The 17,786-nt window shown below is 35.7% G+C and overlaps 1 protein-coding gene across 1 annotated transcript; it reads right to left on the bottom strand.

Moving 5' to 3' along the window:
• Positions 1-1,044: 1,044 nt before the first annotated feature.
• On the bottom strand, positions 1,045-13,420 carry LOC112166220 (ABC transporter C family member 2). Its single transcript, XM_024303006.1, has 28 exons — positions 13,264-13,420; positions 12,193-12,580; positions 11,587-11,765; positions 11,389-11,428; positions 10,847-11,003; positions 10,506-10,620; positions 10,337-10,417; positions 10,191-10,215; positions 9,697-9,753; positions 9,144-9,209; positions 8,944-9,018; positions 8,342-8,449; positions 7,996-8,130; positions 7,680-7,786; positions 7,505-7,598; positions 7,065-7,232; positions 6,815-6,955; positions 6,499-6,699; positions 6,142-6,240; positions 5,907-6,059; positions 5,045-5,454; positions 4,290-4,470; positions 3,869-4,192; positions 2,837-3,593; positions 2,620-2,741; positions 2,237-2,482; positions 1,598-2,018; positions 1,045-1,497 (listed from the first exon to the last, which is right to left on the bottom strand). The coding sequence occupies exons 2-28, from the start codon at positions 12,523-12,525 to the stop codon at positions 1,400-1,402; spliced, it is 4,893 nt and encodes a 1,630-aa protein (XP_024158774.1). The 5' UTR covers positions 12,526-12,580; positions 13,264-13,420; the 3' UTR covers positions 1,045-1,399.
• Positions 13,421-17,786: the final 4,366 nt, after the last annotated feature.

The raw sequence follows: 17,786 nt of genomic DNA, 5'->3' as shown, positions 1-17,786 counted from the left end.
GATTGGCAAAGAGACCAATGTGAACTCTTTGCAGTCTGAACAAATGTATAAAAACAAAAAATGAATATAGTGCGTGTCACAGAGGCGAGTCACCATCTTTCTAGTTTTGGCTGCTTGCCCCCCAGACCATGATTGGTGTCTCATATGAGGAATGGCGGGTATTATTGACCACATATTCATGATGATATCTCTGAGAGTCCTAGACCCAGTTTTAGTATATCACTTGTGACACTGGTTAATGAATCACATGAGTGCTAGAGCTGAGAATTATTGGGGGGTGCACTTTGTGTATGTGGACCTGGCATTAGACTATTTTCCAACTATTTTTCATCACCCGGGTTTGTATCCGGCCGACACTGACTAGGAAGAGGAAGTATTCTAACATAATTTCCCAATACAGATTAGTCTCTCGGCTTAGAAAATCTTTAAGAAACCGTGTGATCTTGATAAAATAATAATAATAATAAAAACTACTTCTCATCTAATTATATCCTAAGAATCATTCTCCAAAATATATATATATATACACACACACACACTAAGAATTTGTAATTTCAAGTTCATTGTCTTCCAATAAATTTGATATATTTTGGAACAATATTTAGAAAAGAAAAGTTGAATTCGAAACTGTCATACTGATAACTCCTCTTAAAATTTTATTACTAAAGCTACGAGTCTCCTTTTATTTTTTTTCATATCATCAAATTGCATAGACCTTCATTACGAGTCTCAAGCTCTCTCCGTCATCGAATCCATCACCATCGACCCAAGGACGGCCAACTTTAGTAACTTGCGCTACAAACCACCACCTTATATTAGAGATTAAAAGAATTGATTCTACACGAGTACAAGTTACCAACTTTTTATTCTTGGTCAAACAACAAGATACCATCTTATTCACTAATTTTGAATACTAAGTTGCTTATAAAAGTGTCACCTTTTCATGTGTTTGTTCATTCTATAACAGTATTTTGCTTTCAACTTTCCAAGACTGCACAAAAAGTTACTGCAGAAGTAAACAACCTTAATTCACTTGAAGATAGCTTTTGGGAACGAATTAAATTTCAGTTTCATTTCAGTCTGCAGGTCTGCACAATTTGTCTAGGGTTTTTCATCATATAAGATCACAAAATAGGATATGGTGATCTGGAATCACAAGGTCAACCTTGAAGTTTTGCAAGGGACCCATTTATTCCCCGAAGCTAGCACCCAATTAAGCATTTACAAAAGTGGACACCTTAAGAGTGTCCTGTGTCTATCACCCTCATCATATAAAGCCACTAAGAAAATTTGTCGAATCTAAATTACAAAAAATTAGACAACATTTGAAGATTGGTGTAAATGGTAAGTTATCAGAAGCTGTTTAAAACTTCATCACTATACCACAATGACCATTTTCCTACATATCAGCATGGTCCCAGTTGATTGATCTGTCTTCGAAACCAATTTCTGACTGGTGAAGCCTACTCCTCGACAGTCTGCTCATTACAGCAAGACCTGTAGATAAAAAAATATATGAAAAATGAACATGAGAAAATTATTGATTGAGTTCTTCAAAAATGAGGGTGAAGTAATGCAACTGGAGTCACAACTGTACCTTCAACCATTCGGTAGAGAGATGACCACCACCCATCTCTAGAGATCTGGTATTGATCAAGTGACTCTTCAATAAGTTTGTCATGCTTCCCTTCCAAGACTCCTCGGAGAGTTATCACTGCATCCTTCGTCTTATAGAGGATACTGTCCTGGTCTTCAAACTCCAATCTTTGAAGGTCATTCTGGGATGAAGTAAGACTAACAGCAACGGCAAACTGGGCAGCTGCAGCCCAGCGAGAAGAGGCCAGCCATCTCCTCTGTCCATCTAGTTGGCTGTTGTCCTCTCTTCTGTTTTCTCCTCCCTCCCCAAGGACCAAGCTTCGTAAATATTGGGCATTTGCTGCGCCTGTGCTCTGCACCATTTTAGAGAAAGCGCTTCTTTCATTTGACAGCAGGTGCTCTGGAGTATCATATTCTCGAACCTGGAGGCACAAAAATTTTGCTATCAACAAAAGAATGAATTAAAACCAGCTATTAGGTGCTGAACTTCAAAAGCTGCCAAGAGTTTTTAGTATAAATGATTCAAATTTGCAGGAATCCCCACAAAAATGCAAAAATTCACCTCAGGAAAATATATATATATATATATATATATATATATAGTAAGAGTGAGCTTAAAGAACTCTAAATTAAAGCATACCCGGCCATTATCAAGCAGAAGGATTCGGTCACAGTCAATAATGGTATTTAGACGATGAGCAATAATGAGCATTGTACATGATTTAAATTCTTCACGAATAGTTTTCTGAATAAGAGCATCAGTTCTGACATCAACAGCTGCAGTTGCTTCATCAAGAACAAGTATTTTTGATCTTCGCAAGAGTGCTCGAGCAAGACTCAATAGTTGCCGCTGTCCAACACTGAAATTATCTCCTGACTCCGAGACCTTGACATATCAGAAGGAAGGGTACTTTAGGGATGAAGGTACTATTGTAAAATTGTAATTAGGGTATCAATAAGAAAGAACCTGTTGCAAATATACACAAATCAACACACATCAAGTAAGCAAAGATGAGCATGTACCTCAGCATCTAAACCCAAAGAATTCCTCCTGATGGCATCCTTCAAATGTGCCCTCTCTAAAGCCTCCCATAGGTCAGCATCATTATGTTCTTGAAATGGATCGAGATTAAATCTCACAGTTCCTAGGAAAAACGGAACAGTAGAATGATTAGAATATGGATTTTACATGAACATATATGTAATTCTACCTACTAAAACAATGACTAGAATGGTATACCTGAAAAAAGAACGGGTGCCTGTGGAATAATACCAAGAACTTTCCGTAGATCTTCAAGTCCAAACTTACCAATATCACAACCATCAATCAAAATTCTTCCTCTCTCCAATTCAACAATTCGAAATAAAGCATTTAGCATGCTGGACTTCCCTGCCCCAGTCCTTCCAACTATTCCGACCTTGTCGCTTGGAGAAATTGTGAAAGACAACTCATGCAAAACTGGAGGAAGTTCAGGTCTATAACGCAGAACAACATCTTCAAACTTAATGGATCCAGATGAAGGCCATCCTGGAGGGGGGCGGTTGCTCTCAATTACAGCAGGAGCTTCTGAAGGCAACTCTATATATGTGCCAACCCGCTCAACAGCATTTAAGCTATTCTCAGCCAGACTTGCAAGTCTCAGTACACCAGTCATTAGACTTGTAATATTAAGAGCATAACTAAGAAGGAGACCCATAGTGGATGCAAACTCCTGCTGGTTCTCTGCCCTTCCATTCTGCATAACAGCAAAGGTAGCTGTAAACCATATCATGAGACCTCCCAATGCTTCCAAACGGATTGCAAGCCACCGATTTGCACTTATATTCACCAGCGTGAATCTGATATTGTTGTCCACAGACTTTCCATTAATCTCTGCCATCCGATCATAAGCCTTATATGCACGAATCGATGATATACCATTCAATGCTTCTCCAAATTGGGCATAAACAGGGGATCTGCTGATGGAGTCCAAGCGCTTCACCTCACGGGCCATGCTCTGCCCAAGAGCAAAAAGAAAACAGTTCATTAGAAAAGTGTTCGACAAAACGATAAAACAGGAACAGACATAATAAGTCCTCAATGGTCACAGTCCAAGAAATTGAAGCCTAATCACACTCTGAAGCAACTTTTTGCAAATTTTTATTTAAAAAAAGTTAAATTATATTGAACTACGATAAAGATAAACTGATCTATTGCATGACAGATTAAGGAAAGAGGATTCTGTAAGTGCCAAACACGCCAAACATGAAACCATTGGATGATTTCACATACCTGATAGTATAGATAGGCTGCATAAAACAAAACCAAAAGAGGTAGAATGGCCCACAAGGACATAGTGCTCACGATCCCTATTAAGATGAAAGTAGAAAAGAGCTGAGAAACTTGACCAAGAAACATGTTTACAAATAGAGCCACACTCCGATCAATATCTCCAAGATCCTTTGCAAATCTGTTAATGATCCTGCCAAGGGGATTGGTCTGGAAAAAGACCATAGGAGCTCTTAATATGGACCCAAGCATGGCATCATGCAACCTCCTCGCAGCATAAAGACTACAAATAATCAACCAATAAGAGTTTGCCAGTGTCACCATAACCTGAAACCAACATATGTATAAGGATTATCATTACAACATGTTACTACAAAATTTTGAAACTTCTACACCAAAAACTTATGTCTAACTGTAAACTCACCTGACCAAAAGATAGAAGTGCGTATATCAGATTGTAGAAACTAGGGTCATATTTCCCTGTTATGCCTTGATTAGTCCAATGGCTCAACCACGTGCTACTTGAAACTCGTAGAACCTCAGTTGAAATATAGCATGTAAAGAGTATGAGAACCACCCACAAGCCTCCTAATGCATTCTTATACCTGGACACACAGAATAAAATAACTAATTCATTCATTCATTCATGTTTTAAGCTATGCAAGACGGTACGAAATGAAATCATTCTACAAGTAGGAATTTCTAAGTGCTATTGTAGCATAATCTATCTGCTTATAAAACAAAAGCAAAGACACATAAATAAATCAAATCCTGAACGCCCATCAGGAAAGACATTCACCCGCTTAAGAATTGTTGGGGTCACACCCCCAGTGGCCATACCATTAAACTTCAGACCTTATAGTATATTATTATGCTAAATCTAAGGTCAAAATTTGCCAAAGAAGGAAAAGAGCTCGGGGAAAGGCGAAAAGAAAAGGGAATGCAAGGAGAGATGAATACAGTCAGCAGGCACAAGTCTTTAAGTAGAATTCTAAACACTGTATACCTAGATAATGTGCTTATGTGAATTCATATTGAAGCCTAAACCCATACTGAGGATAACGAGATGATTCTCCAATCACCTCCTGAACCTAGATTTCTTTAGGAGAGACTTTTGGGATATCTCAAATCACGAAAAAACTGAGGGAATACTGAAGTTACTATTGAAAATCTGATTACCTCGCCAACACCTTCAAGTTGACAACTCCTGTTTCCCTTTCTTCTTGTTTAATAAGAACAGATTTTCCTTCTTTTTGTTTACTTGCATGGCTTGCAGTTTTTGACATATCATGGACAACCCCGTTGACAATAGGTTTCAAAGAGGCATTATGATCAATTGTTTCGCCATTCTGATCAACAGTTTCATCATCTTCTTTCTCTTCCCCATACTCTTCCATCTTTCCCGCATTTTCCATTAGCCTTTGGAACATCACGCCATTGTTGGAAAGCTCCTCAAATGTTCCCTCCTCTTTCACCATTCCATCATGAACTAGAATGATTCTATCAACTTGCGAAAGAAAATGTAGCTGATTGGTAACAAGGACTCTGGTTTTCCCTCTTAACTCTCCCTTGATGCATTTATCAAAAACCTAAAGACATAAATTGTATAAGATAAGTGTACAACATGACAATTTATTATAACTTTTTTGTCCCGAAAGAAAAGAGTAAGCAACTTTCAGTAACCATAGATAGTGCACACAAGTAAATTGTAGAAAGGAATAAATGGTGTGCATTTAGACATTTGTTGTCCCTTCCAAGGAAGTTTCCACAAGCTTTATCATGGCATATGACAAAGAAAATTCAACCATAAACACACACCAAAAGAAAAAAAAAATGATGCTCTGAATCTTGAAGTGAAAATTATTTGCAAAAGTCACAAGAGGCCATGCTGAGTAACAAGACCGCAGGTTATATGTAGTATTTAGAAGTAGAATGTAGAAGCAACACCTAATTGGCAGAAAGAAAAAAACAATCAAAGTATGTAGAAGCAACAAGGATGACAAAGGTCCTTGGGTGAAACTTAAAGTTAGAAGAAAGTAACCTGTCGAGCCACATGAGCATCAAGGGCACTCAAGGGATCATCAAAAACATATACATCAGAATTGGAGTAGACAGCCCTAGCCATAGAGACTCTTTGCTTCTGTCCGCCACTAATATTCACTCCTCTTTCACCAATCTCAGTCAGATCACCACCCTAATGATTCAATATGTGACACAAGTGAGGGACTCAGACCATAAAAACTAGCAGCAAGATAGAACTTTCTAACAGCACTTACAGGCAATAAGTCAAGGTCATGCTGCAATGCAGTCACATCAATTGCCTTCTGATATCTTGAAGACTCAAAGAACGATCCAAATAAAATGTTGTCACGTACCTGCAAACATAAATATGAAAGTTAACAATTTGCAGGAGCAAGTAGATTGCACTATAATTGATTTAATACTCAAGGTTTAACTAATTCCAAGACTACCGTATTCAACTAACTTATCTTGAGAATTAGAACATCTCTATCATTAATTCATTATTGACGTCAAGTTTTCAAGGTTGACAGAAACAGCTGGCCTTGTTAAATCCACACAAATACTTATCTGAAAGGCATATATAGACCCACAATATAGGCATCAAAACTTACGGTTGCATTAAAAATCCACGAAACTTGTGGAACATAAGCAACCATTCCTCTCATTACAACACTCGTGTTTGCTACAGAAGGAAGCTCCCCTAGCATTGCAGATATAAGTGATGTCTTCCCTTCACCAGTACTGCCAACAACTGCGACCAAGCTCCCAACAGGAATATCCAAATTGATATTTGTCAACGTGGGCTTCTCTGCCTGAAGGACAACATAAATTTTCAAGGTCTGTTAGCAAACAAATGCAAAACTAACCACCACAATTTTAAGTCTAAGCAAGCCATGTAATTACAAAAGAATCCATTATAAATGAGACCTTTGAATCCCAAGAAAAGAATCCATTCTTAATTGAGATGGCCGGCAGTCCTGGATCAAGAGGAGGATTTGGCAGAAGAACTCGCTCTTCAGCTAAAAGTAATTCCTCCAGGCGCTTTACAGATACGTTAGCATTAACTGCCTGTCAATTTGAAGGAAATTTAGAGGAAAAACACGAGGCAAGTAGTTTGACAAAATGTAAACAGTGTCAAACTCTGAAAAGGTTCATGACTGAGGAAAGAAATCATAACCTGAGTTATTATATTAGGAAGCATGAATAGGGGAAATCGAAGCACAGCAAATAGAGACAGTGATGTAAACGCCCTTGCAGGTGTGAGATTTCCCCCAAGGAAAGTGAACAATCCAAAGGAAATCACAGTGACCACAACTGGGATGCTATTTAGTATAAATCCATTACACTGCAAAACAAGGGAAAAGAATAAGCGAAAGTAGAAGGAAAAGGTAAAAAAAAAAAATGTAAAGCACCTCAACACTAAAACTAATTCGGATATGCATTTTAACAGGGAAAATATTGTAAGTCCAGACTAATATGTCATTGTGCAAAATACTTACTTCAGTTAATGGGAAGAGGTCCATATTTTTAGATGAGTAGAGTACAAATATAATATAACATAAAAAGCCTCATGAATTTTTGCATTGTTCATATCGTAAGAAAGAAATAAAGCCATACCGCTCCCAGTAGTGATGCTTTCCGAAACCAGTACAATTCTTCAGTTCGGACACTTTGTACCTTGGATTGAAAACTACTCTCCCATGCATAACATCTGAGCCATTTGAAAATCAAAGCGAACTGTCAGTTTTAATCCCTTAAATAATGTATAAAAATCAACAATATTGAGATATACTTCACAGTGTCCATTGCAGCCAAAATTTCATTCATTAGGCCAATTCTCTTGTCTGTACGTTGCAACCCCTCCTTAGACAATTTCTGCATTTTGCTTATAACAAGAGTCTGTTCCAAGTGAATCACAAACACCAAGAAACAAATTAGTAGAGTTGGTCAGGACAGCTGAACAGATCATATTAGGTGATACTTTTTTTTGGTGAGAAAAGAAGGTGATATTCATGTAGTTACCAGTAGTAACTTTTTTGAAGTATAACTACATGTTAAAGTAGCTTTTATGGGAAAAACAAGCAAAATCAATGAACCAACTCATTTACCTGTAGGGGGAACATAAGAACTAACATGAGTGCACCAAGTAGTGAAGCAACACCCAATTCTTGGTAAAGAAGAACCATGCAGATCGTGATACGAAATGGTGCTGACCACAAAGTGTGAAGAGACTGGGTTACTTGCTGTTCAAGGAAAGAAGAAAAATTAATCCAGGCATAACATAAATCTAAACCTATTTGTATTTCATAATTTGAGCAACTATTCAATGATCTAAATTCTGAAAGCACAGAAATCTAAACTTTGTTTGACAGCATATAGGCATATCTACAGATAGTTACCAAACATAATTAGAAATAGTTACAGTATGTTGACTATTGAAATGGGAATGCATACCTGAAGTGCTTCAGCATCAGTTGTCATCAGATTGGTTATCTTTCCGGATGGAAACTTCTTTCGAGCTTCATGAGTAAGCCTTAAAGATTTCCGAAATACAGCAGCAACCTAAGAGGAAAAGAATCACATACAGATCTGTCAAGATTATTAACACATTTTGCTTACCATATATTTTTGAGTTGCATACTTTCCTGGATTAATACATTTCCGAGATATATCAAGATTATTAATACTCTTTGTCAGCAAGAAGACCATCCTACTAGCTGAACCCTGACCATTGAACACTAAAACCAATCCCACTCTAAGCAAATTAAAAACCTACATGCTCTCACAATTCATTCTAAACCTGCTAAATATACCCTACTCACCCAAGAAATAAACTACTAAAGATTGAATTTATTTTGGTACCGAGAGACATCAGTAAGCATAAGAATGTCTAGAAAACTATAACCCTCACTCACCCAGGACAATGTAAAGGACATGTAAACCAATTTACTTATGTTTGCTATTAGACATGCCATTAATGGAAATTAAAAACATGTGAAAATAATAACTTTAATAAGCCTTAACAAAAATGAAGATGGAAAGTGATGGGAACATACCAATGTTGACCGTAGTCGGTAACCAACACGCATAACATTTTGAAAATACTGAGCTTCACATAGCACACCAGCGCTCTGGAAGCAATTTAAACCAATTAGATATCTAATTCTGCTTGATTTTCCAATTCCATATTGCAAAGAAAATATTGCAGAATGAAGACTGCAAACAAATTAGCATAAATAATCTAAGGATATCATACCACTCCAAGAAATATTGAGAAGGCATAGATGTAACCAATCCATGCTGGATCCCCTCGTTGCATAGACTGCAGACAAATTAAAGAATATTTAAAGTAGTTAGAAAAAGAAGTATAACAGCAATTACAATTAGAAATCTGTTACGAGACTCTGATACAATTCTTCGGAGTTCGAACATGTCAAATATGCAGGAATTAGGCAGCATACTTGAAAAAAGAAAGTAACTTTGGTTAAAAGCTAATGTGGCATTATAAGTGAATGTTGTTTTCCTTTGTTTGAGATGACAATGGTGTTTCAGTTACCTTTATTTCTTATATGGAAATTTCAAGTGGCTACAGATAATTCAGGATCATTACGACAAATACACAGAGTCAGGCAGGTGTGACAGCCATAGTTGAACTCATAATAACAGTTACATAGCCACAATCACCAATATCATTATGCCGACTAAATTTCTTGTAATAATGAGTACTGTAAATATAGATGTTACAAGACAAACAATTAAAATATATATATATATATATTATCCATTGAACTATAGGAATAAACACAAACCTGTAAGAGCTGATTCAAAATAAGCGGCCCCGTAAACTGGGAAAGATCATTGCCAATCTACAATTTTCCAACAAAACAATAAAATAAGTTGTGTGACTAACAACATCCAAACTGCTGTATGTTAATATCTGACATACTGAAACTGTTACTGTTCTTTTCTACAATAGGAACATTACCTCGAACTAAATTGTGCCATGAAGAGTTTGTGGTAAAAAAAACTATAAATGAAATCACGGAACTCACTGAACCGTGTGAGCTACATGTATACTAGACTAAGAAGTAAGAAGCGAACAACACTATCCTACTAAAAATAAAGAACAGTATTTTGGTTTACCAAACATAAAGTATTCTTATTGATAAAATATATCTGTAATGAACTTTGTGCACTATTACATGTATCATGTGGTTTGATATTCTGCTATATCTTATTGGGATATAAAACAGAGTTAAAACAAGAAAACCAACAATGATATCGTGTATTCGTGTATGATTACCTTCCAAAAGCCTCCCCACCAAAACCTATAAGAAGGAAATATAAAACATGAATGAGATTCATATGCAGAAGATTGCACAGGAAGCACAAGACCATAAGTAAAGAATGTGGCATTCAGACTTATAGCTGTGGGTCTCGAAAAATTACCTTCCCCCAAGGCTAGAGTTCAATGCTCTTAAAAGCCATGGTTTAGGCTTTCGTATTTCCTCAGCCCAACATTTTTGAAACCTAGAAGGTGATTGAGAAGATTATGATCTAAACTGTGATGTATATAAGTTTAAATGAAAACAATGTTTTAAAAGTAACAAGCACACACTTATTGTTCAGTGTTTCAGTTCGTTCCCAAGTATCCAATTTCCAAATATCTTTCTCCGTGAGGGGTCTTTGATAGCCTAGCTTCATAAGGGGATTCATCCATGAAAATATTACTCCTGGCAAACACACAAATTGAAAATATGAGAATATGAACGCTGGTCCAAAAAACAGCTGATATCACCTATAACAAGCGCATTCAGCAGATAGTACTAAAGTTGAAATGGCTGAAATGGATTACGGTCACATGTCTGAAAAATTTTGGTTTACTAATAATTTCTCTAAAATCTCTGCAAAATTACTAGATGCTGAGCATTAAGTTCAGATAAATAATTTTAAACATACTTGACAATATGTTGGCCTGCCTCTCAGGACATATATGCTCTCCTCCAGGAAGTTCTTCATATGCAGCATCATCAATTGATTCAGTTTGGATTGGAGTGTAACCAGGATATGGAACCAAATTTGGAACATACACAGCCAAAAGAATTCCAAACAAAACCTACATCCGAATAGAAGTAAATATCAAAAACCAATTGGCATTTGATTTATAGTCTGATTAAAGAAAATACAAGAAGCTTTTATTATTGACCAATAGTTTCACTCCACTTTTATCTTAAACATAGTTACATCTGCTCACAAATGGATACATATCACTACACCAAGGCATACACCATGTATGCGCCCCATATCTTCTGCTGCCTCCCTTTTCTCAGAGATTGGTAGAGTAGATTTCTACAGGAAGTGCTAGATGACTAATTTGACTTTAATATAATTAGATTAAAGCCAGAAGGTTACTGCAATATAATTAAAAATGCGGGACACAAAGAAGCAAACGAAAGCTAACCAGGGACAACTAAGATTATAACAGAGAAGACCAAGCATACCTGAGCAACAACTTCACTGATGTACAAATAAAATACAGATCTGCAAGAATTACAAAGGATTGTGAGCCCATCTTGCACAACTATAAATCTCTGAAATGTACTATCAAAGATAAAATATGAAAACTTTAACAACATAAGTGGCCATATCAATTTTTGAACAGAAAAGAACCAATCCTGGTAAAACAGAGAGAAAGAAACCTGCTGTAGAAGTCCTTCACTGTAAGAATGAGATTGAACACCACAGCATCCCCTACTATAGTATAAATTACTCCAAATCTTACAAACCATCGAAACTCACAGATATAGATCTTGGTTTCCACACCAATCATGACCAGCATAGAGCACCAAGAAAGAGACTGTAAGATCAGAGAAACCACCTGGCAAGAAGGGATCACACTAAATATTGAGCATATTCAAGTAAGCTCACTACAAGAAGTTAATGATGCTAACATGTGCCCTGTATATATTGATGTTCTGAGAACTGACAAATTAAGTATCCTGTAATCTTGGTCCAGTAATGGATATGTTATAATGGATTAAACCAAGTAATATCTTGGTTTCTTTTGTTTATTCTACTTAACAGGTGAAGACTAAGTAATTGCCCAACATGTGAAAAATGAAAATATTGGATTTTGCAAGAAAGTTTGAGTTAGTATGCCTTGAAAAACTCTTTTTGCAGTTATTCAGCTCAATTGCCCATATTTAAGTTGAAGCTACTGGAATGGCAGGTTCAAAAAGATAAACTCACAACAGATAAAAAATAATAATAAAATAAAATAAAAAATGATGGATCAACAAACTAACCTCAAATGGCGCAAGGCCAAACTGACCATCTAAATTCATCACTGAAATTCCCATGATCAATCTATACAGAGGCTCGGCAGTACAGTAACCAGCCAATAAGGCCAGCATATAGTTGTACAGTTTGGACTTCAAACAGAACCTTTTGGCTTTGAAGTCCCTCTTGGTCCTCCATATCCGATAGATGCACAGAGCCAGAAGTACCAACTGAGAAACGGTGACAACTATAGACTCAACCGCGCACGGAGTGTATGCACCAAAGGCATTCAGCACAGCTTTTGCCCAGACCCCATTGGCCACCGGGCGACAATACCAATCCAGGGCTTTAAAACCCATTTTTGATTGCTTTCTTCACAAGAACAGTTCACTTAAAGTGCATACTTCATCAGTCCTGCAGTATCATAACACTGAATTTAGCCGAGAATCAACCACTCCCATAGTCAACAGAACCCAATAAATTCCAAATCTTTAGCTCTCTCATCCAGCACATAGTATGAGAATATGGAGCATCCGAGCATCAAGAAAGAGAATCGGGATATACGAAAATCAAATTTTCTCTCCTTTAGGTGAAAATTATACACCAACATCTTCAAAAACTCAAGGAAAAAAAAAGTTCAACCCACACAGAAAATTCAACAGATATTGACTTCAAAACTCTCAAAAGTTCAAAACCCAGTTTTCATTTTCTCCAGCCACAACTTACAAACAGTCACAGTCAACATATCTATCTAAACTCCTTCTGTTGTAGTACATTTTCCCAGTAAACCATACATACCACTAAACTCATACTAAAAATACAACACCAACTATAATCCACACCTTAATAACAACACCATGATAAAGAGTTCATCAAAAACCCAGAAAACAAAAAAAAAAATTTACCACACTGAAACAGCCAAAAACAGAAGCAAAAAAACCCAATAAATTTCACATTCCAAGCGGCAATAAAAACCTCAAAGACTCTGCCTTTACAGCAAAAGCTTCACACAACTTTGGAAAGTTTACACCTTTCTCGGATCAAACTACAAAAAAAAAAAACAACCAAACCCAAATTTCCATGAAGAAAACGCTGACCTTTTTTTCCTTCTCTGTATCTTAGTTCTGAAGAGCTGTTGTGTCTCTGTGAGAAAGTGAATGAAATGGAATTTGTTCTCTTATATGGGACGGTATGTTGTTCTTGTGGAGGAACCAAAGACCAAGCGTTTATTATTTAAATTCACAACGACCCACAAAAAACTATACAAAAAGATTTGAGCTTTTTGGCAGCGTGCGTCACCGATTACGATCAGATTTCTTTCCCTATAATTATTTTACAGAGAATTAAAAATGGTGGTAAACACAAATATTTATGGGGATAATGTGGAAATTGGGGTTTTTGGTGGGGTGTGAATAATGGGGGAGAATGGTTGGAGGAGGGTATGATTGTCTTTTTCTTATATTTTTGGGGGTTTTCAACTTTTTTGGAGTTGTGGGTTATAAAACAAAAGTTTTTTTTTTTGGTTACATAAAACAAAAGTATTTTTGGGGCTGTGGAGTTTTATTATTATTCCTTTTTGGTTAGGGTTCTTCTTCTTTTTCTTTTTGTCCAATAGGTCACAGTTCTATTTATATTTTGGTCTATTAAGGAATACTTTTACAAAAGGGGAAAAAAGATCAAAACTTGGCCACTTTCTTGTCTCTAATTTCTCAAGTTTTTTTTTGTTGAATAAAGGCTAATTTCTCAAGTTTAACGTACATAATTGAATGGAAATTATTCTATGTACCGACGGTGTAAATAACTCAATACTTATAAGATTATCTCAACCTTTGATATTTATAATTAATATTTTTATTAATAACCTAAGAGTGTATTTAATATAATTTAATAATTCATTTATGTCGGTGCACTAAATCTATTTCTATATTGCTCATTAATGGTGATTCCTATAAAGTAGTAAACACTATATTTGTTTGCAATGCTTCGATTAAACTTAAAATGAATAAAATCTAAGATGCTAATCAAATCGTTATATTGATTAATAACCTATTTTAAGTTGTTTTGAAAGAAGTAGACATTTAGACAAATGTAGTAATTCTATTGGCCATCAAATGATCAAAATGATATACTGTAAACAGATATAGTAATTTAATTCAATCATTAAAATGACAAAGAATCTATAATAATAATCAAATCGTTCAATCGATGAATTTCCTGTGTTATGACTATTATGAATATAGATAAATATAGTAATTTGATTCAACATTAAAATGTCTGAGAACTAAATATCAATATAGTACTCGTTAAAAAAAATACTATAATAATATATTTGTACATAACGACTTGATTCATCAAAATCTTATTCTAACTTCATAAAATCTAACTTTTATATGAATCATAAACGTATGCATTCAACACCGATATGACTAAGTTGGTAATCTCGTCATTAAACCATTTTGAGCATGCTCATTCAAAAAAATAATATTATAGTAATGTATTTGTACACAACGACTTGATACGTCAAAATCTAATTCTGACTTTATAAAATCTAACTTTTATATGAATCATAGACGTATGCATTCAACGAGGATATGACTAAGTAATCTCATCATTAAACCATTTTGAGCTTAATTGATTTTGTTCAAAAGGATCTTCTTCTTTTTAGGTTAACTGTTCAAAAGGATCTTTGATATAATGGTGTGCTTTTGAAAAGGAATGTCTGTAATTATGACATCATACTTTTGACTTTTGAGGGCTTTCAGTGTAAAAACTAGTTTTACCTTTTGCCGTTTGAAATTATTGCTGAATGACTGTGGGAATGGGACCCTCTAATAAATGCAGTTGTACTTGTTGGATCCTTGGTAGTTGGTTGGTACAGGCTTTTAGTTCACAGTTTCACACCTGCGCATTTATGCTTTTCATCCGCGGTTGCTGGAGCAAATCACAAGCCCCAATTTCATTCACTAACTTATTTGATCAAATAAAAACAAAAATAATAACACTACATTTTTTTTGTACCAAAAATAACATTACATTTTCTATACTTTCATTGAGCTCTCATTTGTTTTATAGATTGGAATCTCGAAAAAGGAAAAAGATTATATAGTCCATGTTTAATAAGTACACCAGTAGTGTTCACTTTGTCAGTTGCTGACCAGATAATTTATACTCAATAACCCTTAGATTTACATCCAATGGTCGAAAACAAAACACCTAAACTTAATAATAATTCTCTCTGCCATTGGATTTACATTCAAGGGTGATTGAGCATTATTTTCTTAGTCAATGACTGATCAGGTGAACATTTTTGATAAGCACAAAGTTGGAAAAATGTTGCCTTTTTTTTTTTTTTTTCTAGTACGATCCTTTTTTTTTTTTTAGGAAAATCAAACAATAATTTTATTGATAACAGTCATACAATTGTACAAGGTCAAGTTAGAAGGATCCGAAGACCCCCTCAATTTACTCTACTACTCAATTATATTGCCAGTGCAATCCTTGTTACATTATTTGGTCGATTAAGCTCTTACAGTAGCAATTTTTTCATATGACTATTTATATTATAAAATAAATTGAAACTCTCTAATCAGCTTATGTAATTGTGTCGATCTGTAACCAAGTGCAATCAAAGGTTGCGTTGCAAAGAAATAGATGTTGTAAGAGTTGGGAGCCTTAAAAATGATTTTTTTTTTTTTTACATGGTTATTTTGGAGATACTTAGGTCACGAGCAATTCAATTGGATAAAGCCATCTAAATTCTCTTAGTTTATAAAACTTATTCATGTGAAGATGAGAAAAGAGGTTCCGTCTCGTGATGGCATCTATGTCGGCCTTGGTTGCGTGATATCAGGGCTACTGCTAGACTGGCCTTAAAGGCTTGCTGGTAGTTGTTCTCAGTTTGTCTCTTTGCTTGGAGTTTTACGGCATCGCTGCCGGATCTTGGTCTATTGGGCGTTGTGGCATGTGGGATCGACGACAACTTGGTGGGTCAAGGGGCAACGCACAGGTGATGGCTTTCATGGAGACGTAGGCAGCGGAGTTGTTTGGTGGTGACTTGGCGGGGTGAAGAGCGATCTTGGTAGGTTGGGTCTTCTCCTATTGGGTTTCATTGATGGCTCCGGTTGACCGCATCGAGTGATGATGGTAGTGTTCTTCCTCGCGGCGACGGCTGGGATGCTATGTTAGACTGTCGGCGGCTTAGCACGATGCGACATAGATTAGATTGGTTGCTTGCTGTTAGGCTTGGGCTAGAGCAAACTGTGGGCTATTGGGTTGTGGCCTCTATTTTTAGTCTTTGTTTTAGCTAAATAATTCCCTATTTTTTTAGGGCCTTATGCTTGTTAGGTTAGATTACTTAATGAGCCCTAACGAATATAGTTTTGCTTGTCTATTTGCTATTTTTTTTTTCCGTAGCTTATAGGCTCGCTTCTAAGTGAGCGATAAGTTCGAATATAGTTGGTCTATCCTATATATCACTGTCGTTTCACCACGAAGTCTTATTCTGTCCATTGTGAGGCAGTGAGTGGATATATAATGACCTTCTTGACATGAGTTTTATTAATGGAATTACCATTAGTTAAAATAGAAAATTACTCATAAGTGTCATTTTGAAACTTTAAAAAAAAAATCTCTTAGTTTAGACAACTACCATTTCACTTAATTCATATCTATACTAGTATTAAGAGAAGATGGTTTGTTAGCCAAAATCAAAAATTTTGAGTTTTTGACAAAAATAACCCTAGAAGATTAAAAATATTTGAAAATTAATTAAATCACAAGGACAATTGTGACATTCACAAAATATATTTTTATTAAAAAAATAAACAAAAAAGAATCCATAACCCCCACTTTTCTCTCCCATTATCTTTTGTTTGCAATAACCGTTTTTTTTTTCTAGAAAAAAAAAATTTGCACATGCAAAACATGTGTGGAGCTAGAAATGCTCGTTTCTTTTATTCATACAATTAAGGCATAATATTTGTTTGTGGTGTGGCTCATTCAATTTTCAAATGAAAAAAAAAATTATATACTTAGGTGATCAATGATAACAATCTCTAATTCGCAAACCAAACTAAACATATCGCGCACGTGTTGCTTGAGATTCGAGAGAGTGATTTGATAGTGTGAAAACTACTGAAATATTTCAAGGCTTAAATTTTATCTTACTCCCAAGAGTTAATTTGTCAGAAAAAATATATGATGTTATAAAACCAAGTTTGAACAAGGGTAGTAGCCAAGACAAAGTTTGAATCGTCTACGACCTTCTTCTATTGAGTCTTGTTCAAGTCACTGAACGTTAGGTTAGACTGCTAGGAATGACTTGCAGGAATATTTCTTATTCAATCCACATTCAAAATCGTACTAAATTAAATCAATATGTTAATGTCATTGATTGGACTTTACTTCAATCAGTGAATAAAAGTGGATCCATTGCCTTGACTTTACTTCAGTCGGTGAAAGACACCAACCATTTGTCCATGTTTTTGGAGATGATCGCAGACCCGAGTACAGTTGAATATAGAGCAATCTCTATGAGGAAGATTCCCGAATTTTCACGAAGCACAGCAAGTTTCTACATAGATCATCGCAATATTGAACAAGAAGAAAGCTAAGCTAGCTT

The sequence above is a fragment of the Rosa chinensis genome, chromosome 5 (genome assembly GCF_002994745.2).
Source record: "Rosa chinensis cultivar Old Blush chromosome 5, RchiOBHm-V2, whole genome shotgun sequence".
NCBI classification, from domain to species: domain Eukaryota; kingdom Viridiplantae; phylum Streptophyta; class Magnoliopsida; order Rosales; family Rosaceae; genus Rosa; species Rosa chinensis.
This window is presented reverse-complemented; position numbering and strand designations above follow the sequence as displayed.